This window comes from Pristis pectinata, chromosome 21 (genome assembly GCF_009764475.1).
Source record: "Pristis pectinata isolate sPriPec2 chromosome 21, sPriPec2.1.pri, whole genome shotgun sequence".
In the NCBI taxonomy this organism is placed as follows: Eukaryota; Metazoa; Chordata; class Chondrichthyes; order Rhinopristiformes; family Pristidae; genus Pristis; species Pristis pectinata.
In genome coordinates, this window is record NC_067425.1 from 16,590,007 (window position 1) to 16,615,457 (window position 25,451).

Genomic DNA, 25,451 nt, shown 5'->3' on the forward strand with positions numbered 1-25,451 from the left:
AGCTAATCTCCTACAATTGAGTCCTGATAAAGGGTCTCGACCTGAAACATCGACTATCCCTCTGCCTCCACAGATGCTACCTGACCTGACTACTGAGTTCCTTCAGTAGTTTCTTTTAGATCCTGCAAGATCTTTAACTGGCTATTCTGTATTCTTTGCAGTGAGAGTCCATGCAGTATGATGTGACTAATTTTTAAAATTTTTAGTAATGATGATGCAGTCCTTCTAGAACACGTCCACAGTCTCTTTAAATTTGGAATTGCTGTAACTGGCGAGTTCAGTAGGTGCAGTATTTTTGCAATTTAACCTCAACTGATAAAGCAGCACACACAGTCTGACACAAATGTCATCGGAACTCCTTGGAAAGATCAATCAGTCACAGCTCTGGCAGACTGTGTATTCTCTCCACTTGCATTAGTTTTCGATGTTTGTGTCTAAGCTACGAATCTGGATTATACCAGAGGAAAGAGTATTTTCAAATTATAAGCTGAAAAAAAAACATAGTTCTAATGTTCATCAATGCCACTGTTTAAATATTTTTATATTTAAAAAAAAGCGTTCCCTTTGTGAGACGACACCTTGATAAGACGTTCTGAGACGGATACTTCCACTTCAAACGTTTAATAAATCATAGTATTTTTAAATGCTTCAGAAACATTTTTGTTGAAATCCTATTTTATACTTCAAAGTGTGCAGGAGGTTCTTTTAAGGAATCTGATGATTATGTGCCTTTAAGGCCCCTTATACAGTCTCAGCAAATAAAGCATCAACATTGCAAGGGTCCGCTCTGTGAGACTGTTTGGCACAATAACTCCTTGTAAGTGAATGGAGTGATATGTGCATGCAGTTTCTCCCTTAGCACCACTTTGATTATTCATGGGGATGGGAGGGGGTGCAATGCTGTGGAGGGAGGAAGAAAATAAACAATTACACCATTCTTCAGTGAACACACACGGCAAGGAGTCAATTGGATGGTGGGTAAAACATCTCAGAAATCGTGTGTAATGAGTAGGAAAAGATTAGACGCAGTTCTTGCTATGCTGAAAACTGACATTAGCAAAAACTCTTTACTAGACGACCTAGGAGGTCCAATTCAAGTTGGATAAAAAGCACATACAGATACGTTTGGATTGGTCTTCTGCACATTTTTATGTAGCTGGAAAGATTATCAAGATAATGCAAAATTAAATTATGAAACTCGCTGAATATTCAGTTGGGGGGTATCCATATGCTAGGGTTTAGTGAGGCAGGCCAGCAGTGACCCACGACAGTAAGAAATCAGCCGTGAAATTTACCAGAAATTAACACCAGGGTCGTTGTCTCAGCATGAGTGGTTTGATAGGATGCGAATCCCTGTGAAATTAACCACTCTGTTCTTCCCCTCCAGACATGTATGATCAAGTACTAAAGTTTGGTGCGTACATTGTCGATGGGTTGCGAGAGTACAGGCAGCCTGTGCTTGTGTACATCCCCCCACATGCAGAACTGCGAGGTGGCTCGTGGGTAGTCATTGACACCACCATCAACCCCAGGCACATGGAGATGTATGCAGACAAGGAAAGCAGGTACAGAAATCGACTCTGTCCACGATGTTAGTTAACTCTTTCATTTCTCCTCAGCCATTTGCAGTTTCACTTAAATGAATGTCTAATAAACCATAGAACCATACAGCACAAAACAGGCCCTTCAGCCCACCATGTTATGACGTAGACTGGTGTCTGCTGAAATATTATTTTTGAACTACAAGCAATTACTTCACTGTCTCCAAACATGGTTAAAACCAACCCAATGCACCGCATGAAGCAGAGTTGGGAAAAAAGATAAAACTATCCCTGCTCACTGATGTTACTCAGTTAATTGCAGATGACTACCAGTTGTTTGTATTAACAAGATTCAGCCTTTTACAAAATTATTACTGCTGAGCAGCTGAAATCCAAGAAATGAAAAGTTTTGTTCCTATGGGTTAAAGAGTCACTTTTATTTTATGTAGGGCTTTCTAAATTTCGAATTGATTTTCTGCAGACACACCATATGAAGAATGGGTGCTTAAGAATGGTACTTTCACATGGTTAACACTACAAGGAGGTGGGGGGAGGGGATAGTTCTCACTTCGGTTCCATGAATGTTCTTTGCATTTTTCCATCCCTCATTGGAAATTTCCTGCAAATCCATAGTTATGGATATTTTGTGATAGGATCACTAGATGCAAGTCAAAGCCTCCTGGTATTGAACCCGTTCAGTCTGACTTCACAGAATTTCTCCACATGATGAGGGACACTGGCCTTGTGTACAAGGTGCTTTTACCACATTATATAAGCAAATTTAAATTTCTCTGAATTAAATATAATCATTTTTTGCCTTCACATACTTTTTTCTCACCCCGGTATAAAATTGTCAATAGTTGTGTAACCAAGATTGTAAGTGAACTGCTCTCAAGTTGGCTACTTCATTCCCCATTTTATATTGCTTTTAATCCACCTGCCTGTAAGAATTCTTTGTAACTTGAGGCACAAAACGTGCTTGCAAGGTCTCTGTAGATAGCAATCCTCATGGATACAAAAGCAATATAAAAGGGGGTCAGAGTGATTCGCCTTTTTTCTTTGCAGTTTTCTACCATGCCCCACCCTATGTCTCATATGGAAACACCCCTAGATCTGAATTTCACCACCCAACCTATTTTTACTCTCTCCCTCTGTGATGACTGTAGCATTCCCCTGTCAAGTTGTCATATGACCACAATGTCACCATGGTGAAACCCAAAATGTCTATTACAGATGGTTTTTCTGCCATTTAATGCCATTCAATATGGACGTTTTTTTGGGTAGCTTTAATTTAGGTCTATTCTTTAATCAAATACAGATGCTTGTTATTTCATTTTTAATACTGTCCCTCATACCCTCTGTAGAGGACAATGAACCATGGAACCTTTGAGTACGGTTTGGCCTAGGTAAGCTGAGCAGAAATTGCCACTAATTATCTCCCTTCAAATCTTATGAAATAATATTTGCATGTTTCTAAGACCTGGGGCAACTAAGGTACTTGCAAAGGAAACCATAACACCTCACCACCCCAGGCACAGGACTAAGAGTGATGTCTTTATTTATTAAGATCCAAACTATATTGGTGTATATTTTTTAAAAGAATATGCTGAGATGTTGTGACTTTTAATTTATGTCTTGAATAATTGCATGGTTAATTAGCCTGTAAATGGGTTTTACTTATCAGAGGTGGTGTACTGGAGCCAGAGGGGACAGTAGAGATCAAATTCCGGAAAAAAGACTTGGTGAAAACAATGCGAAGGGTGGACCCTGTCTACATGAACCTGGCTGAGCGTTTGGGTATGTGCAGTTTAATTTCTATCAACCTTCCCACACCCCCCTCCCCCCCCCCCCCGTACACCAACAAAGTTTTGTATAGATTAATGCTCGAACCTGTGAAGTGCCTTTAATATGGATGGTTGGTCTCGTATTTAAATTTGTTCTGCGATTCATTAATGCACTGTAGCTTTTATTTATTTATTATTTTAAATCAGTCTCTCACAGTTTAATTTGATTACAGCCTGGAGGTTACAGGCCTCGAGGCTCAACTTGAGCTCATTTATGAGATTGTGATCTGTATGATCTACTGTCATGGTTACCAAATCTAAATTAACAGGCAATTAATTTTTTTTTACTGCCCAATCAATTTACTTTGCTTCACTTTTGAGCATCCCGTGCCTTTTAGAACATCACTGCCCCCGTCCAAAAAAATTAGAATGGTGATGCTTACTGATGTCCAGCAGTGCAGCCGCTGAATTTAATTGATGGGTGAGTGAGACCCTAATGTCACTTACTGATTCTTCCCTTGATTTTTATGTGGAAGTTTCTGGCCTCAACCCACTCCTTTCCCCATCAAAATGGGCAAGATCAAGTGCTCCCTTTTAGATACAGCCAGTGAGTTATTAAGCTCAGTAAGTCGGGAAGGCCTCGGGTTTTAATCAGAATAGTACATCAAGAGGACGATGCTGGATGTGCTACATTTTGCTTTAACCTTTTCCATGAAAAGTTTAACCATGTATAGTTCTGATTATTTTTTTTTGAAAAGGATGTCAAGGTATCGGAAAGGGTGCAATAAAGATTTACCAGAAACACAAGGTTAAGCAGTTAGAAAAGAATAAAAAGACTCTCTTTTCACTCTAAGTGGGCATAAGCACAGGATTAACCTGGTTGGGGACTTTAAAACATGAAAATTATTTCCACTCATTGGGAAGAACAAAGTGAAAAGTTATCAATACAAGATGGTCAGCAAGAAATCAAATGGAGATCGTTCATTCGACGTACATGTGACTAATAAAGAAATCTTATCAGAAGAAACTTCAGAATGCAGAACTCACTGATACAGGGACTGGTTGAGGTGATTAAAGTAGATGTGTTTAAGGTGAAGCTTGATAAATGTATGAGGTAGATGGGGATAGAGCGCTTTGCAGATAATTGTGTAAGGATGGGAGGGAGCATGTGGAATTATAAAGGCTGAATAGTCTATTTCTTTGCTGTGTATTCTGTGTGAACAAGAGGTTACATTTTAGGCAACATGATAAAAGGAACATTCTGCACAAAGCCACGGTGAATTGATGGGTTGTTTTTTTTTGTTGTTTATTTACTTTGAACACTTAGTGAAAAGAAAATCCTTCAAAAATGATAGCTGTCCTTTCAAACTGCAGTTTGAGCTCTAAGCAAGCAAAAGAGCTTGTCACTTGGAACAACTTGTATCTGAAGAGCCATAAAAGCATTAGCTGTTGATAAAGACCTCAGTTGGATGAGTCATAATTGTGCTCAACAAAGAATTTGATTGTTAAAAACACAGCCTAATGGAAGGAGAAAAGCTTTTGGAGCTTCGCAGAAACCCTCTCACACAAAGCATTGCATAATTTTACTTTTATGGCTAATTTAAGATTTTTTTTCAAACTCCTGGTTATTATGGATCACTGGTCTTTGATGTTTACTTCACTCCATTTGCCACAAACAAGCAGTTAGGCTGAGGTTCCTGCTGACTCCAGCAGAAGCTGTGTGGACTCCATTTGTCTTTCACCGCACACTTCAGGCTTGCTGATTATTAAAGAGAATTTCACAGTCATTTAACTCTTGAAAGACTGAGGACAATGGTATCTGTTGCAAACCATCTTGCGAAAATTCTACACAGGTAACCTGTTGTTAAAAGAAAGATGATCGGGAATATGCTACATGGGGAATTGCAACAATAGCTTTTATTAATTTAGCATCTTTAACATTGCTCACAAGTGTGAGCAAACAAAAGTTTAATGTTGATGTGCATTAGGTGAGATTAAGGCAGAGAACCAATAGCTTGGTTTTTGTCTAAAAGGAGAAAAGAGAGAATGCAAGGTTTAGGGAGTTAATTTTGCAGTAGGAACTCTGGTAACTTAAGAAATGGCCCCAAATGATGAACAACATTTGGACACATTCAAGTTGCCAGATCTAAAGGAGTGTAGAGATCTGAGTGTTGTAGCGCTTGAGGAGATGAGATATTTTGTTATACTTGGACCTGCAGTGAATTATTCAATGACACAGGATTTGGAAGCCTGAACTTGGGTCTCCCACACTTCACTTGAGCATGAACACACTTTCATTGGCCATTCAGTGTAATGCTGGAAAATGCTTGGCTCCTGAAAAGGAAGCCACCTGGTTTAGTGCAGGTCCCTTTCCTTTGCCCCACTGGTGAAATTCTGGGACACTCAATGCCCAAGCCTCATACATGTTCAAATAGGTTTTACTTACTTTGTGAACCAGCACCCTTCCGCCTCAACAGGAAGAAATCATTTGGGGCTGAAGTCATGGATGGAGGAGTTTGGCACAAGTCAGGGTTGGACAGGGAATGGTTGGTCTAGACAGGTGGTCGGAGGTCCAAGATGGTTGGAAAGGTGATCAAGGGTGGAGAGTAAGATACAGGCCTGATCTTTGGGTGTCAGGCAGACTCTGAGGACAGGGTGTGGGTGTGGAACCAAACACCGAGAAAACTGGTGCAGGGTCTCGGTCCAAAACGTCAATTATCCCTTTGCCTGCTGAGTTCCTTCAGCAGTTTGTTTCTTGCACTAGGAAATCTATTGAAAGATGAACCCATCTGGAACACAATGAATGTCTCAAACTCCCTGGCAATGAACTAGATAAGATCAGGCCCCCAGGAACTACTGTCAAAAGTGGTCTTAACACCCAGGTTGAAGTCTGCTTCATTGTGTGACATCTGCCCCTTTTACAGGTCACGTCTGTGCAGGGAAATTTACTGCAAGTGGCCTCAAAATGTGGTTGAATACTGTTTGACCTAATTGTGCAAGCCCAGTGGTCTCTTTGTGAATGTTTGTTAAATATGCAGAGCGCCAGAGCAAAAATATGTAATCATTCTTCGATAAAATTCAATCTTGTAGCACACAAAATTAACTTCAGTCATTGTGTATGGAGGAGACATTTCATTGAATGTGAAACTGAAGATTAGAATTCTTAGACTCAAGAGTCATACAGCAGAGCCACAGGCCCTTTGGCCCACCATGTCTGTGCTGACCATCAGGTACCTGGTCTAATCCCGTTTGCCAGCACTTGATCTGTAGCCAGCTGTGCCTTGGCAATTCAAGTGCTTGTCCAGATGCTGCTTAAATGTTGTGAGAGTACCTGTGAGCAAGGCAATCCAGATCTCAGTCACCCCAAAAAATTCTTCCTTTAGATCTCCCTTAACCTCTTGCTCCTCACCTGAACTCCATGTCCTCTAGTCTTAAACACCTCAGCCGTGGGGACCGATTTATTTGAGCTTTTATTTGGCATTAGACTTCCCTCCTTACAATTAGTATTTCCAGTCCTTCCCGCTGAACAAAGCCTGCTTTATTCTTTGTCAGAACTCATATTTGTAACGTTGTCAGAAATGTGATTTTTTTTTTCTTAGACATATGAATGATAGAGAAGTGGAGGGCTGTGTGGGAGGGAAGGGTTAGCTAGATCTAAGAGCAGGATAAAATGTCAGCACAACGTTATCGGCCGAAGGGCCTGTACTGTGCTGTAATGTTCTATCATAAAGGTTGCCTCTGGCAACCTTGCCAACTCTGGCTACTCTGGGGGTCAAGAGCCTGAGGTGATTTTGTTTGCTGCCAATAGGTTCATTTCAGGTAGTTAATTACAATGGGATGTTTCAATTGGCTGGCCAGCGCACACCAGTTCTCAGGAGTGTCCCATACACTTTGAATGCAATTTGAATATTTGAACTATGCTGACTAACTATGTTAGTCAGAGACAAACATGCATGACTTCAGTGTGGGAATGCTTCTCAATAGGATGATGAAAATTCTGAGCTCTTCAGCTTTGTATTCTCCCTGGTAGAAGTTCAGCAGTTCTTAAACCACAGTGATACAAAACAATTGCTGTTGGAAGGAATGAGTGCAGGCGTATTTTGGGTGTCAAGTGAAGCCTGTATTTCATCCCATTTCTCACAGTCTGGCTTATTAGTCAAGATGTTGAAAGGTAGTTGTCCTGTAACCAAGTGGTCATTGTGACCAAATCTCTGCTTGCTAAGTAGGGGTTTGTATCTGATCACATGTAGTGCACACTGAATTTGTCGGCCAGTGTTCTGAGGTGAATTAGGTTGTGCCAACAGCAGTGATGTTAAGGACAGTACGAGACCCTAGCCTCCCTCAGAAGGAAAGGGGATCAAGCCAGTTCTCCCACTCCAGGTCGCTGGGTTGTAATTTTCATCAATGAATGTGCTCCTCGCACATGGAGAATGGCCATTTGTTCATGAGGTATCAGCAAGTGACTAAAGGCGAGGACAGAAGCTACCTGAACAATGGGAAAAGAAAAAAAAACAATTTAAAGAGGAAAAAACTTAAAATTTAAGGCTTCCTCGGTGGACTTGTGAGAAAAGAAACCCTTAAAGGACAGTGTTCAATAAAATAATGGTCAAAGTTGAGTTAGTTTTCATATGCACAAGGGCATGTATGCACAGGTGCAATGAAAAATCTACTTGTAGCAGCATCACAGGCACAAAGCAGCATTCACAAGAAAAGCATAAAGTAAATATGTACTCAATTTTTACAAGAAAGAAAATTAAAAACAAGAAAACAAAATCCACTTTAGTGTAAAGTGATCAAAGTGGTCATAATGTTGCTATACCGAGGTAGTGATTGGGGTTGTGCAGGTTGGTTCAGGAACGGAATGGTTGAAGGGAAGTAGCTGTTCTTGAAGCTGGTGGTGTGGGAATTCAGCCTTCTGTATCTTCTGCCTGATAGCATCTACAAGAAGATGGCATGGCCCAGATCATGGGAGTCCTTGATGATCAATGTTGCCTTCTTGAGGCAGCGTCTCCTGTAGATAATACCGATGGTGGGGAAGGATGTTCCCATGATGTACTGGGCTGAGTCCACTGCTCTCTGCAGCTTCTTATGTTCCTGCACATTCAAATTGCCATACCAGACCATGATGCAACTGGTCAGGATACTTTCAACAGTGCATCTGTACAAGTTTGTGTTTGGTGACATGCCGAACCTCCCAAGAAAGTAAAGGCACTGGTGTACCTTCCTTGTGATTGCATCCATCTGCTGGGCCCTGGACAGGTCATCCGATATGTTAATGCTCAGGAATTTAAAGCTGCTGACTCTCTTCACCGCCCATTCCCCCAAGGTACTCTGGTGCATGTTTACCCTCCTTCCCCTTCCTGAAGTCAACAATCAGCTCTTTAGTTTTACTGACATTGGGCGAGCGGTTGTTGTGGCACCATACAACCAGGTGTCTGTCTCACTCCTGTACACTGATTCGTCTAACAATAGTAGTGTCATCAATGAATTTGTATATGCCAAGAATGCAAGTGTGTGCAAGTTGGTGGTGCATTTTAATATTTCCATCACAGTGCCAGATTCACAAACAGGAGAAGTTTGAATGGTCTTACTGCGATGAGACCTATGCCTAGAAGAGAGGTATGTTTTGTTTTGTATTGTTTGGGTCTTGGCAGCACACCTTCCTGCTCCATCCGGCTTCATTTAAATTAATTGTCAGGTGTCAGCCCACGTGGATCTCCTGAGCTTTGCTATGCAGAATGAAGACCAGATAGCACAGAGCCACGTGGGACCACAAACCAAATCCAACTTGCACAACAACAAGCATTTAATTTGATGATCAGATTTTTAGGGCCATAATATTATGATTCTGTAATGCTGTCAAATGTAAGATTCAACCAGCGGAGAGTGAGAGTGCAGTTTGCAATCAGCCATCCAATTGTAATATAAAAGTACATTTCTTCATCACTGAAAGTTGCATTTTGACTAGGGGGCAATAGTGTATAAAGGGCATTATTTGATCAGCTGTTTCCTGGCTTTTACTTCCTTTAATTTTGCTTGTCCAAATCCTTTATTCGTGTTTTAGAGCAGTTCTGCAGCACAGTCTTCCTCATTTACTGTTGTATTACATCCACTCATCATTTTAGAATATACTTGATTGCTCTTCTATTTTTTGTATTCGTTTTTGTCATTAAAAGTATTATAATTTCTGCTGAGAATAATACAAGTTGATATTTTTCTGTCTTCAATTAGCTGGCATATTAGATCGCATGAAAATATACAGCCATGTAGTTCAGGTATCATTTGTCATTTTGTTACTAGAATTATTTTGATATTTTTAAGAATTTTAGCAAAAACTTGTATATTTTAAAATACATGTACAAACACATTTTTGCAGAAAAATGAAAAATCCTGTCGACTTGACCTTTAACACTTTGAAAAGCATTCACAGGGGAAATTTAGCAGTCTCTGAAGGAGCTAGGATCAATCAATGGCTGATTATGTTCTCATTCTGTGCTGGATTGATCTTTTACTGAACTGATGATAACAGGCCTTTGCCTGCTTCAAGAGGCAACCCAAAATGGGCTTTGACACGATTGGTTGTGACAGGGATCAATCTGAATCCTGCTGAGTGGTATGAAAGGCAGGCACCCCCAAAGATCTGAGAAAGCTACTCCGATTCATTGCGATGCCCTTGTGATGGCAAATTTGTTCCTTCCAAAGACTCCTTTATGTTTTTCCTCCAACTGTAACAGAGAACCAATTTCAGAATTCAGCGGGCCAAACCGAGAAATTGGCAGATGCAGCCCTTGAACGTTTGCCTTCAGTTGGAAAGAAGAGAATGATTTCTTTATGTGGTAATGAGGATGACAAAAAAGAAAGCAGTAGGGCAGATCAATATAGGAATGACAGATTAGAAGAGACACTTCATTTAAGACCAAAAAAAATACAGAAAACCTTTCCTCTTTAATATGGTAACTTATCAGAATTTGCATCAGATTTCTACTGCTTTTTAAAATTGCACTTGTCAAGTATTACATGTGGCATAAAAGAAAAATATTGATTAAAATGACGTGCCTATGACTTGCAAGGCAGCCATGCAGCAGACTGTTTTGAAGCACTGCCCTTCCAATGGATGTCATGATTACTAGCCAAATGTGCTGCTCTGTTTGACTGGTATGAATGCCACTGTAATACATTGAGGGTTAGCTCCTTTATTGGAAGCTTCATGTTAGTATGAGATCAATATTGTTTTAAAAAGAGTGGCATAGTCAGGCAATGCAGGATACATGAAAAACACAATGATGCTGGAGGAACTTAGCAGGCCAGGTAGCATCCATGGAGAAAAACAGGCGGTCAACGTTTCGGGGGACACCTATTGGGACCAGGCCTGTGATTTGAATTTGAAGCCAAACAAGTACTTGCCCTAAACAAATCATGCAATTCTAATGCAGCATTTGCAATAAGATAGATGAATTGTCAGCACAAACAGCAACATATGAGTATGAGCCAATCACAGAGCAGGGTGATCAAGACTGGGTGCTCAATATTCCAGATTCTACATTTCCAAAATAACAGGCCAAAAGGGAAAGGAGTTGGGGTAGCCTTGTTGATCAAGGAAGGTATCAGAGTGCTGGAGAAACAAAGACTTGCAGATGCTGGAATCTAGATGAAAAACACGATGATGCTGGAGGAACTCAGCATCTGTGGAGAAAAGCAGACGGTCAATGTTTTGGGCCAGGACCCTTCTTCACGACTGAAGATATGAAAAGGGGAAGCCCAATATATAGGAGGGAAAAACAGAGCAGTGATAGGTGGACGAAAGAGGGGAGGCGGTTTTGTTTTTACTAGTGGAAGAGTCATAAACAAGGGGATGTAGCTACAAAATAAGGGGCCAGTCATTTAAAACTGGTGCACAAAAACTTCTTATGCACCTGTTTTAAATTTCTTCTCTCAGATGGTAGTGAATCTCTGGTATTCTCCACCTCACTGGCTGGAGAAGGCCAGATCATTAGATATATTTAAAATGGAGATAAATATTTGGAAGATTGAGGAATTGGGGGAAGATTGGGGAACTGGCACCCAACAGTTAAGGCCAGCCTAGATCAGCCTCAATTTTATTGAATGGCGGGGCAGTCTTGAGTGACCTGATGGCCTACTTTTTTTTTGTGTCCTTGTGAATAGGATGTCCTCCTCCTCTCCCACATTCCCCACTTTTCTCAATCCTTTCTTCAGACAAGTAAACGTGAGGCATAGATAGTGTGGACACCCAGCACCTTTTTCCCCATGGTGGCAATGGCCAATACCAGAGGACATCCATTTAAAGTGAGTGGAGGAAAGTTTAGGGGGGATGTCAGAGCTAGGGTTTTTTTTTTTACCCACAGAATGTTGGGTGCCTGGGCACACTGCCAGGGGTGGTAGCAGAAGCTGATACAATAGGGACATTTAAGAGATTCTTAGATAGGCACATGGAAAAATGGAGGATTATGAGCTGTGTAGGAGGGAAGCGTTAGATCGATCATGGAGTAGGTCTACATAGGTCGGCACAACGTCATGGACCGAAGGGCCCATACTGTGCTGAACTGTTCTTTGTGATTGCAACAAAAAGGAGAACAGAAATTGGATCTTAACGTTGCCCTTTTGTGAAAAACAGAACAAGAAAGCAATTTTGTGGCAAGTATACCAAGGGCAGCTAAAAGTCATTCATACCCTTTGGGTTGGGCAACTTAATAAGTGTTTGGCTCCATGTGCATGTTATTAAGGGGACCAACGGCAGCTTTGGAAACCATTCTCAAAGTTTGTGTGCGCTGAGCAGAATGTGTGGGTGGGATTATCCACCCAAAGTGCCCCTGCGTTTTGTTGAATCATGTGGATTCCATTATGGATAATAACTGGCTCAAAAGCTTTTCAAATAGTACAGAGGCATTTTTAACATCCACCCAAATAGATGAACCAGGCCACAGCTTGCATTTAAGCTTCAGCCTGGATAAAGTGTTCATGTCTCCGGAGTGGATCTGGAACCCACAACCTTGTGACAGAGAAGAGGTTGCTACTGCTAATCTTGTGATGATACTCTGAAGCACGTCCTTAAACCTGAGGGGCTGCCCAAGAGGAAGAATGTGTCACGTACCAGCAACAAAAGAAACACACTGAGTCATGTATAAGTGTTAGAAACTATTTTATTAATAACTACTTATGATAATAAGAAAAAATAAAAATGTTAGATATTAAACATTAACCCCAAAACTAAACCCAAAGTGTGTGTGTGGCAAATTCCCAAACTCCAAGTCCAGGAATAGTTCTCAAAGTTCAGTTCAGCAAGCTGTAAGGTGAAAAATGAGCAAAGGCTTTTGCAAAACCACCATTGACTGAAGAGAAAATGTAGAGAGAGAATAGAGACATACGAAATCCAAATGTTCCACGATGGAACCCATACAACACCTCAGTCACTGATGATCTCCACTGCTTTGTTCCGAAGTATCTGCCACCCCGAAAGGCACTTGAGATGTGGCTGTCCACACAAATACCTCTTTCCTTCTACAGGTCAACGACAAAGTGGACTCCACTGGATTATTCCAAAAATCCATACGTGGATTGTAGTGACAGACACAGTTATTGTTTTTCATCCATCGATACAGAGACCAGCAGGCAGTGTCTCTTTCTCCTCTCTCCCCTTCTGACTGAACCAAAATGTCAGCACGTCGTTATCTCTTCTTGTAATAACCACACACACACACAGACACACACACAACTGTACTATGTCTTAAAGGGACATTCACCAAATAGCAACCTAATCCGTAACAAATGCAAGTCTGTAACTGTGACCCAGGCCTGTCTTTTACAAGTTGTTTTTATATTGTGTTTAGTGGGTTGCAAAAGCCAGTTACTCTTGATTCCAAATCTGGACCAACTGCAGGGTAATTGTTGATTGCCTGGAAATTCATTTTTGGTTGGTAGTTCCAAATGTCCTGTATGTTGATGATAGAGGCAGAGAGCACTGGCTGCCCTCACCACACAGCACTACTAACTGGGATAAAATTTGGGCAACGTACAGGGAAAACTGGTTTCAGATTCTTAAAAAAAAAGTGTCAACTCTTCCCCTGTGGTTCCTCTTGGTAGATCAAGTAAGTTTAATCACTGATTGTTATCAGCTCCAGAATTTTTTCATATTGTAACCCAGCTATGAATCTAATCAGAGCTTTTTCCAGTTAAGTACTAGCTTCCTCCATAGTTTAGTACCAGCTTCTGTTACCTGAAGAGACTACTGGTGTTTTAATAGATTTAATCGATTACCTCGTCAGCATGCATCTATTGCATAAAAACTGCCTCAAGTTCATTCCTGATTTGCATTGGTTAGCAGCCTCTCTCTGAAAATTCCACAGGCTGATTAGTGCAGGTAATAGAAGAATTCCCATTGCAGTAAGGATGTTCTTCAGATGTGCTGTGAAGAATTTGGGCAGAGGGAGCTTTATTCTACATCTTAACTGCTTTATCATTTCAGTGAGTGGCTGATGCTAAGTGCTTTAAATGGGGAAAGGTTGAATCCTCAATCATATGCCACCTTGATAGAGCAAAAGCAGCACAGATTGGGGGATGATTTAGAGAGAGGAAAAAAGGAATTTTGAAGATGAATTATTAGAGTAAATGATGTGCAAGATATCAAGGTCAATTCAAATCCAGAAATCTTGTTCTAATAATGCCCAGCAAAGACTGTGAGCTAACTTTGGAGACCAGAACCATACAAAAACACCTCACAAGGGATGTTTTACTGCTTTCTTCATCACTGAAGTTATCAAAGATTGGGATTTACCATGGAGTCTGAACTCCATTATTGCAAATCAGAGCAAATTTAAAGAAACTTCAGGTATCATCTAATCAAAGCTAGAATTACTGGACAAGGGAAATCTGATCAGTTTTTGCTTTGGAATTTTGTAAAGAGGCATCTTGATGTAACCTTTAACGAGTCAACTTCTTGTTATTTTCAAGGCTCGTTTAACTTGCCAGACTCTCCCTTATGGAGAGTCTCATTTACATTGTGATCCTTGTCCAGATGTCAGTGCCAGAGCAGGGTAAGGCAGTGGCTCTATAGAATAATTCTTCTGTCTTAAATTCCCAATAAAGGACATGCACTGCAATTCCTTTCCTATTAAAAGGAACAGTAAAGAAGCATCACACCAAACTGACTCAAGTGCACTTTGCAGTATAGCCAGTTCTGACAGCAAAGGATTAGGGATTTGCATGAAAGCAGTTGATGAGACTCTAAGTCACTCTATACTCAGACTAGTTAATTATGTTGTATTTTCTAAACTATATTACACCTTTTTTTCTGACTTCTTTTCCATCCTCTCTTGAAGGTATTAATGGGTGGGAGCTGCCCTCTTGCCAGATCATTAGATATACTTAAAGTCGAGATAGATAAGATTTCTTTATTAGTCACATGTACAGTGAAATGCACCTTTGCGTAGAATGTTCTGGGGGCAGCCTGCAAGTATTGCCACGCTTCCGGTGCCAACATAGCATGCCCACAACTTCCTAACCCGTACGTCTTTGGAATGTGGGAGGAAACCGGAGCACCTGGAGGAAACCCGCGCATACATGGGGAGAACGTACAAACTCCTTACAGACAGCGGCGGGAATTGAACCCGGGTCGCTGGCACTGTAATAGCATTATGCTAACCGCTACACTACTGTGCCGCCCTTAATAGACTCGGGAATCGAGGGTTATGGGGATCTGGCACACAATAGTTAAGGCCAGCATTGATCAGCTGTGATCATACTGAATGGCGGACAGACTTGAGCGGTCTGGCAGCGTACGCCTGCTCCTTTTTTTTGTGCATAGGGTGTCCTCTTCCTTCTCCTCCACATTCACCACTTTCCCCATTCCAGATCTGCCCATAGCCCACTCTGTGGCTACTCATCCTATGTGAATTCATGCAATGCACTTGCAGACTGTGTGGCACGAAGGACCTCACCTGCAGTACTGTGTGCAGTTTTGGTGTCCTTGCCCAAGTCAGGATATACATGCAATAGCGAGAAAGTGCAGCAAAGATTTACCAGATTAATTCCTGGAATGGCAGAACTATCGGATGAGGAGAAATGGGTCGACTTGGTTGCATTCACGAGAGTTTTGAAGAAGGGTAGGGGATCTCATTTAAACATATTAAAGTATTAACAGTACTAATCAGTGAGGTGTTTCCTCTGGCTGGGGTGGGGGCATTCTGAGGGGTCACAACTTCAGAATGCAGGGTAAGATACTTGGGACCGAGATGAGGAAAAATGTCTTCACTAAGAGGGTGGTGAATGTGGAATTTTCCACCACTGAAGGGCGTGGACACTAAGTTGCTGATTATATTTAAGAAGGGGATGGATTTCTAGACACAAAACACATCAAAGGGTATGGGGAGAGCGCGGGAACATGGTATTGTGATAGAGGTTCACCCATGAGCCTGTTGAATGGCAGAGCGCGCTTAAGAGCCTGAATGCCTTGTTTTCTGTGTTTCCATAACACCTGATCCTGTGCCTGTCCTCACTCGGCTTCTTCCACAGAAGTGCATCAGGTGTGTGTCTTACTCATTTCTGCTCTTAATTGTTCCAGGATATCATTACTTGGACATGTGTATATCCTCATTTGCATTCTTTGCCACTATTGCTTCCTGCACTTGCATGCCACCACTAACCTCAACTCAATGCAATCCAGAGGTCAATGCTTAAAACTTAACGAATTCTATGGGTTCAGGAGCAACTGCTTTCCTATGACCATCAGGTTCTTGAACCAACCTGCGCAATCCTAACCCTACCTCAGGAACAGAACACTACAGACCACCTCCTGCACTACCATGGATTTGTCTCTGATTGTAGTTTTTTGCACTAATGTCTTGTTTTGCTGAATTTTTTTTCAATGTCTTGTGTCATTTCTTCACTGTCTCGTATATTTTATGTATCCCTTGTGTTCTGTGTGTTGTTCTCTGAATCGACATGCCTCTGATGCTGCTTCAAGCAAGTTTTTCATTGTACCTATACCTCACCATACTTGAGTTCATTGTCATATGCACAACTTGACGACGTTTTTCTACTTTGCCAGCTGAGGAACTGGAAAAGATCTCCATTCAGTTCTAAATTATGTTGATGAAAATCCAATGCTACTAAAAACCCAATGGTCAAGGAGTAAATTGATCAAATGGTGCTGGTGTCTGAAGACCATTGAGGTGTATTACTCAGTAGCTAGCTTGTGCTTGCTATTGTGAAGTAAGAAGGAAATGAGACCTCTTTAGTGATGTAGTTGTAGACATGTTTCTGGTTGATCAAGAGCTTGGTTATACAATAGTGATTGTGAGCAACAAATAGCCTCAAAGGGGATCAATCATTGCATAATCACTCTCTGCCTTCTCCTTCACTGCTGTTTATTTTTCAAGAGAACAGGACTTGGAGCAGCAAAAATCTTTAAAGCAACCCAGCTTTAAATTGAGCAGAAAATGGTCATCGACATATTTGTTAATATTACCTAAACCATTAGCTTGGATGGTTGAGCTGCCTTTTCAACAAGAGAACTGTCATTAAGAGCATAAAACACTTTCAATTCAGCTTGCCTACTGTACATTTACAATTCCTAGTAAGTGTTCAACTACCTGTTTTCTAGACTTTCCTTTTCGCATACATCCTCCAGTGCATATTACAGTCTGTTCTGTTTTAAGATCAATTCTGGTCCACCTTTTTCACATGTTACATTTCCCACAGTTTCTGGAAGCAGAGTTTTAGTAAAAGTGAAAGATCTTCTTTCATTTTCCACTTAGAGCACCACAATTGCAGCATTTAGTGCTCCATATTAAGTACCTGTGGAGCAGATGTAGTTCAGACAGTGTCATCTTCAACAGTCTGCATTTTAAGATGAAAATATTTTTGATTATTGGACATTAAGGGAACTGTCCTCTACACGTTAATAATTTTCTGACTGCTTACAAAAAGATGTTCAGAGCTGATCGATTTCCCCATGCATTTGTAAACATTTACAGTGTAGAGAGAGACGAGAGTAGTTTTCAACTTTGCTGCTTTGATCATAACCAGCATAGTCTAATGTTCACCCTGTATTAATATCAATGGAATAATAATCTTTGATTCTGCAAAGTGGAGTAAAAAATGAGCAGGGCATCATCTGCTCTGTCGGGTTACTGTCCTGACACAGAAATTATGCCCTCTTAATAGTGTGAACCATCCCTGTTCCCTTATTCTAACAGTGTCACAGACCCAGTAAAATAAGTGATTTGTCACTGCAAGAAACCAGCACTTAACGTTCATTCTTTGAAGGCACTTGTATCCTGCCTTCCATTAATTTGGATTTCATTTACAGTGGGAAAAATCCAGCTTCCTTCTCCAGTTGTTGTAGGCTGGTGTTTGGAAGAAAAGAGAGTGATTTAACAGCAAACCTTTCTGAATCTGAAAGTCAAGAGATCAGCGTGTGGGTCTCTGTATAAAAGCAGAGGTTAGTGCATTGTTACCTACTCTGAAAAGCTGGAGAGGCTTTTCTGTCCTCTTAAATGGATGAAATTGTGGGCAAGAGTATCAGAACAGCCTTGTGAGAGAATTCTTCAAAATCTTCTGAGGTCAGCCAGCAGTTAAGATGATCTTGGCACAGAGTAGGTGCTTCCCAGTGAGTAGAAAGTGGCTGCATGTGAAATTGAGGGCATGCCCAAGATGGGGGCAAACAGGGATATCAACCCTTTGCACCCCCCCCCCCCCAAAAATCTGTCTGATAAACAACCAATGTTAATACTGCTGTCATAGATAGGTGCATGTATGATCGCCCCATAACATTAAGGAGCTGCACATTTCTGTAAACATGTATTTAAATGCCTGTGATCTTTCCCATGAGATGTGCTGTTAAAAATTGCAGTGCAGGTTGGAGGAGTGTTGAACACTTTTTAAGGTGGCTAGCCAAGATGAAAGGGTGTGCCTCATAATTCATAACTCAGTTGGGATTGAAGTGAGGAAGAGAGAAGTAGAGGAAAGCCAGCATGCAATGTAAACAAGTCGCAACTCTTTCCATCGGAAGGTAGACCCATGAAAATATGAAAGTTGGATTTGGTAATGTGAGCACAACTGCATTTTGTCTCTTTGAGGCTCTGTGTAAAGACGGAAGCCCAGTGTTTGCCAAAGAATATACAAGTGAGAGAACGGACATGGTGACACCAAGCTTGGGGTTTTAAAACTGGTCCATTAGGGAAGTAAGAAAAGTAGAGGGAGGTATTTAGAGGTCCTAGAAGCGATTAAGTAGAATAGTCTGACAAGTCTTGATTTTCTTTGTCTGGTTCAAGGAAAAACTTAAGTCAGACCCTCAGGGAACATAGTAGGAAAATGGGGGGGAGAGAAGTGGAAAACACTTGGGGAGATGATAAAAATTGGTCAGTTTCAACACTGAATTCATGTTGCCTTCCCCCACCCCCACTTCTTGTACATTGCTTCCTTTTTTGTTTACACTGTTTCACAGTTACATCTGACAGAATTTTTCTTGAGGGGAGTAGAATTTTTAAGTGCTGATTTTGGCTAATAACCTCTAAGTGCCTGGCAGTCCTTGTTCCATATTGTGGTGTCATGCAGCTTTAAACGAGGCTGATCAGTCTGTTTGCAAATGTTGCACAGCTGTGAGGTGAAAGAAATGACATCTCGTTGCTCTGTTATTAAAGGGAAACATGGCAGAGACACTGCGAATGTCAACTATATCACACAGAGAAATTAATTGCCAAACTTTTCATCAACTGAATAGGGCTAAATATAGAAGCAGTATTTCTTTAGACACTCTCAGCAGCTCAAAATGAAATAAATTATACTTGATGTCATCGATTTAAACCCATTCTAATTTGGTCATACTGCACCTCGCTGAATGGTGATCAGTATGTGGTACATCGCTGGAAGGCACGTGACATTTTTATATTGTGGCCATATTGCTGTGTTTTGTGATAATGATTGCATTATCGTTCAAAAACAGAAAAATCTAAGCTCATGGCTGTCTGCTCCCCTTGTGCTGTTATCAGGTTAAAAGGTCTTCAGATTAAAGCTGAAACCAGTGCAGCAGCATTATTATTGGTCTTGACATCTATTGCAAAAGGGGTGAACAGCCATCATTTTTGCGCCTGATTGTGGTCCTGCAGCCTTGCCATATCAGGCAAGCATAACATTAATGCTTTGGTCCTGCCTCCTCTTCTGACACAGTTGGCCAGCAGCCCCCTTATACTTGCTGGCTATTCCATGTAAAATATTAAGAAAATGTGTAGCATTACATAGCATAGTGGTTAAGTTACTGGGTTAACATCCTAAGGCCTGAATGGTTCCAAATCCCACCGTGGTAGTCGGTGAATTTGAATTCAATTAATTAAATGAATAAAACCCTAATCTCAGTAATGGTGACCATGTACTACTATACAGAGCTATCTGGTTCACTGATGGCCTTTAGAGAAAGAAGTCTTATTGTTCTTGTCTAGTATAACCTATATGTAACTCAATATCCATTGACTCTCAAGGGCCTCTCCACTGACAATTAATGCTGATGTCGCCAGCAACGTCCACATCCTATGAATGAGCTTTAAACAGCAGTGGTCGTCAGCACAGGAACAAAGTAATGGTGTGTCAGAAGGGAAAATCCAAGCATTAAAAGACTATTGACGATCTCTGATCATTACGTGCTCATTTTTTAAATACGCCTTTTGCTGCAGGCACCCCGGAGCTGAGTTCGTGTGAGCGGAAGGAGCTGGAGACAAAACTGAAAGAGAGGGAGGAGTTTCTATTACCCATATATCACCAGGTTGCTGTGAAGTTTGCTGACCTTCATGATACACCAGGTCGCATGCAAGAAAAGGGGGTCATCACGGTTAGTGATCTAATTCACCTAACTTGCTCTGTGCATCTAATCCTCTACCTCTATTTTGATTACAGTGTGACCCTAGCAGTCCCCACTACCAGCAAGTCAAGATTTCTGTCTGTCACTTTCAAGACCATTCACAATAAGTGGAAGCAAAGTTTTCTCTTGTGGCATGGTCCCCTTTTGATTGGCGCATATTGAAAGTGGAGTCTAATACATGCCGCCAAGCAGATTGTAAAAAGTGCGTGGTCTGCCCCAGTTCAATTAGACGTTATAATTAAATAGGTTAGGCTTCAGGCATGACCTGAAGAACTATTTGGAAGGAGACTGCAAACCTTAGCAGCTCTAATGAACATTCAGCCAAGTTCATTATAGTTGTTGAGGTTCAACCTGCCAGAGGGTTGAAATTTTGAGATCTACAGTTTAGCTAATGAGAATAGAGACAGAGATCCGTAGGGATTGCATTTGGGTGCCTCTTTGCCACAGCAGCACATGCACACAGCCTTTCTCCCCTCTCCATTTCATTCCTTACAGACTAATTACATCATGGCTTTGGATGAGGCTATGAATTTAATTCTGAAATCCCACTTGAAGTTATCATTAAAACATAATCTGTAGGAATTCTGATTTCTTAGACCTGTGTGTGTGTGTGTGTGTGTGTGTGTGTGTGTGTGTCTGCAAATATAGGATGGGGCCAAAGCAAGGAGGAGGCTGTAATGCACTTTTAAGAATGTTCTATGTGATCTTGACTGGGTAGCTTTGATATTTATTTATTTACCATTCTAGTGAGATACAAGATGGAATGTTTAATTAATAAACTGGTACTTGAATTGTATCAATAAATTTGTATTATGTGGTATTGGAAATGAAGTGAGCACAGATTGTGGAATTGGTTTGACTGACTACTCATGATACAAATTGGCTTCTCAAAGGTAATGTGAATATTGCTTCAGTCAGTGCTTTTATGTGCAGGTGTGACTCAACTCATTAGTTCAGTCTGGAAATGAGCTGTAAGAGGAAGATTCTAAGTGCAAGAGGAGGCTAAAACCCACTCGGAGCCAGTTCTGTCATTCTATTAGCTAACTCCATGTACTTTTGCTTCATATCGCCTAAAATCTGTGATTAGCCAAAATTGACCTAACATCAGATGCAGTTTGCAGAAGAGTTCCAAACTTCTGCTACCCTCCTGCATGTCGAACAGTTTCTAGACCTGGCCTGCCCAAATATTGGGGAGAGTAGCTCCATGAACCATCTCAGTTCCCTGCATGACCTTCTAAATCCAAACTAATGTAACTGCAATCTCTCCTCATAGTGGAACCCTTAGAGTTCAGTTCTCTTTTTTTTTTAAATCTGCTCCACACATCCTCCTGCCACTACTATACTTCTCCAAAGCATGGTCAGACATACATCAAGTGATGTCATTCACTGTGCAACACTCTTCTCTATTAAGTGTTGTCGGGGAAATTAGTTCACATTCTTCAGAGGAACAGCAATTGTTGGCCACTCCCTGAACAGCCCGAACTTTTATTGATTCATAGATTGGGATCCCATTTAAAATAAGCCTCATTACTTATTTTCCATCCATTGCAGCCTCCTGTCCCATTTAATCCACTCATGTCACACCCTTCTTTCTCTCCCCACCCTCACCATCTCCACTGATTATTCAACTTGTCCATTTGCCTCTAACACCAACTTCCTTTACTTCACTCCCCACCTATAGGAAACTGGCCTCTTCCCGGACATCAATTTATTTTGCAAAATACAATGGCTGTTCAGTCACGTCTCAAGTTGGCGCCTTTTATTAACAGCAGGGCCCACATCCCAAACTATCTCTGGCATGCTGTCTGTAGCACGCTGTAACTTCTGGGCCATAGTGTGCTGTCAGCTGACAGCAAGGAATGGACTGTTTATGCTGAAAATCAAAATAAGGGTCATGCGTTTATGTCTGAAGGAAGAATTTGAAGTTTTGAGACGTGCACTGTAAAGTTCAGGTTGTGGAAAGCAGAATGTATAATGGTTTCTCAATTAACTGCAGGACATCTTGGATTGGCCAACATCGCGTACATTCTTCTACTGGCGTCTGCGCAGACTGCTACTGGAAGATACAGTGAAGAAAAAGATCCTGGATGCAAACTCTGAACTGACTGATGGGCAGATTCAGGCTATGCTTAGACGTTGGTTTGTGGAGGCTGAAGGCGCTGTGAAGGTAAATTTCTAAGTGGCTGTGATTCCATGCCTAGCATTTCATGTTTTTACTGCCTGTTACTACCCTGCTACTTTAGTCACATTGTGACTGAGAATAACCAGCCTAAGATGTGCAACAATAGTGCAGAGGGTAATGTACAGATTATTATTTTTCATGTTGCTTTATATTTTCTTAACCCAATGGCTAGGTGTCCAGGATAAGAGAACAAGAACAATAATGTTGCTGTATGTTTGAAATTTCTTGATTACCTGTCCAAACCTATATCTCTTTAAGTTGTCATTAATGTTATGATCTGTGCAGTTTAGAACAATTTTTTTTTACAAGATTCAAGCTGTGGTTCAGCAAAGTGAGTCCTCAGTCACTTGAAAATCAAATAATTCAGTTGTCACTGAGAGTGTGTGTGTGTAGGTGGTGCTTGGCAAGGTAGGTGGGTGACTGCAGTTTACACTGATTTTCTATGTGCTTCCAACTCATGGACTGAAAACTCTCAGTGTCTTCATAATTGTTCCTCCTCCACTTCAAGCAGTCATGGGCCAGATATTCACTGTGGGGATGTTGTACTTTTCAAAGAGGTTTTGAGAACATCCTTGAATCTTTTCCTCTGTCCATCTGATCATTTCTTGCCTTGACAGAGCTCAGTGTAGTGTGTCTGGTATCAGGACACGTGATATGCCCTGACCAACGTAACCAACAGAGCATTAGCGGGATCTGAATACTGGGGACATTGGTTCTGGGAGAGTTTGCTGATGTTGGTTCCGTTATTCTATTGGATGGATTGAAGGATTTTATGGAGGCAGCTTCAGTGGTATGAAGTTGTCTGAAGTGCCAAAAGCTAAGATAGTGTTTATAAAATGCTGCTAATGCATTTGTGTTGAAGTTACCGTGACAGAGTGGGAATCGGTACTTACTATTGCACTGTTGTTAACCACCTTTTACCTTTTTGCTTATCCTTCCTCAATATGTAACATCATTGGACATTTATCTCCCAGCCTTGGTCACCTTGAAGCCATCTATGAAATGGCAATCACCTCGTGTCTACTGCATCCATTTACACGAATAATTTATCCACCCTGTTCTCAATGTTTCAAACATTTAGATACAGCGCCTTGAAATTTACTTTGTTTTAAGACTTCTTGATACTTTATCTTGTACTAAGGACCTATTAGTCTTATTCCCATGTTTCCATTAGTGCCTTTTTGTTAGTGTATTTCATTGTTTGTAGGCTCAGTCCCTTCCCGATTTGGCAGCAATCTGTGATGTGAGTCTTGAAGAGAACTTTAGGGTCCAAGGTGAAAGGTAGCTTGGCACTGTAAGGAGTTTTGTAGCAAGAAAAATAGGAATAAACTATTTTTCCAGAAATTTTTGGACAATTTTTCCATTGTCCAGAACTCACTGGAATTGTATTATTTCCCTTCCTAGAGTTGGCCCCCGCCCCTACGGTTCCCTATTCTTCAGAATCAGAGTTAGATTTATTATCACTGACTTGTTTGAAAGTTGTTGTTTTGCAGCAGGAGTACAATGCAAAGACATAAAATTACTATAGGTCGCAAAAGTAAGTAAATCATGCAAAAAAAAAAAGGAATAACAAGGGAATGCTTGTGAGTTCATAGAAATTTGATGGCAGAAGGGAAGAAGCTGTTTCTGAATTGTTGAGTGTGGGTCTTCAGGCTCCTGTACCTCCTCCCCGATGGAAGTAACAAGAAGAGGCCATGTCCCAGATGGTGAGGGTCCTTAATGATGGAAGCTGCCTTTTTGAGGCTCCGCCTCTTGATGTCCTTGATGGCAGGGAGGGTTGTGCCTGTGATGGAGCTGGTTGAGTCGACAGCCCTCTGCAGCTTCTTGGGATCCTGTGCATTGGAGTCTCCATACCAGGCTGTGATGCGAGCAGTCAGAATGCTCTCCAATGTACATCAATGGAAATTTGTAAGATTCTGCATGCAGAGATCTAATCTCAATGGTGCTCCATATCCTAGTTCCAGGCTTGTGGTTTGAGTGGGGCTCAGACCTCTGGCATCCCTGGCTGTAAACATCATTGGCAGCTTTTGACAGCCAGCCAAGCTGGGGGCAGGGGTTTTCTGACTGTAAAGCAGTGAGTGATTTTCATTTAATAGATTTTAAATATCTCTGAAATACTGAAATGTTTAAAATAACTATTAAGTTTGAAGTAATTTTTTAAAGAGTATAATTAAAAATACTTTTTGATAAATTAAACCATAAGAGTAACAAAAAATAAGTTGAAAAAAATCATAGCTTGCCTCCCTCTTTGTTTCCTGATCTTTTCCCTCCAATGTTCATTGAGATCAATGGAGTTTTGGATCTTTCACCAAGTAGAATTCAGCAGCAGATTTGGGGGGGTCCAAATCCTGGGGTCAGTAAGCCCAGGACTTATAGGCTTCACGGCACAAACCCAAAGGACCAGGACTTGATACAATTTAAATAGCTCAATGTACAACCACCAGTGTGACCTGGCCAAATATTTTCAGACTAATGCCCTTGTATTAGATCTGGATCGGAACAAAAGGAAAGTTTGGGAAGGAGAAGACCTTGGCAGAAAAGTCAATTTTTTTTAATCCCTCAAGAAGGACACAATAACCCTTTCCTGGAACTGCTGTCCCCCAAGCTATGGAACAAATACCTCCCATAGAGTAAACTTAAACTCAAACACTTGAGATTTAGTGTTTCATCTCTTCAAGGCAAAATTATTTGTCATTGGGAATGGAATATTAATCACATTTTGCATAATGCTGTCTCCAGCCCAGCTAGATATAGGCTTAAGAATTCCTTTGGATCCTGCCTTTTTAAGCTTCAGAAGATTGATCAGAAGTGTCTGTTGCCCTAGCTTTTTTTCCATTTTGCACATTACCCATTCTTATCGAGAAATGTGTTAAATTCTCCTGTATTACTATCCTCTCCAAAAATAAATCAATCAAAGCCATGTTTTTCAAAAATGTCAAAATTCAGTGCTGTGCAGTAGTGCTGTCACCTTCGGGATTGAAGGTGCTGAATTGTATGGCAAGATTAATGGGTACCTTTTCTCATTGAGATCTATATGGACAAGTACAGGTACTGCATGCAGTCTGCTCCTCTTGATT

General features: G+C 41.0%; 1 protein-coding gene across 1 annotated transcript in view; it reads left to right on the top strand.

Moving 5' to 3' along the window:
• The window catches only part of acaca (acetyl-CoA carboxylase alpha), a 237,926-nt gene that overhangs the window by 196,431 nt on the left and 16,044 nt on the right, over window positions 1-25,451 (top strand). The window contains 4 exon segments of the mRNA XM_052035876.1: window positions 1,388-1,565; window positions 3,226-3,338; window positions 20,008-20,162; window positions 22,189-22,359. Of these exon segments, the coding sequence (XP_051891836.1) occupies window positions 1,388-1,565; window positions 3,226-3,338; window positions 20,008-20,162; window positions 22,189-22,359 (617 nt within the window).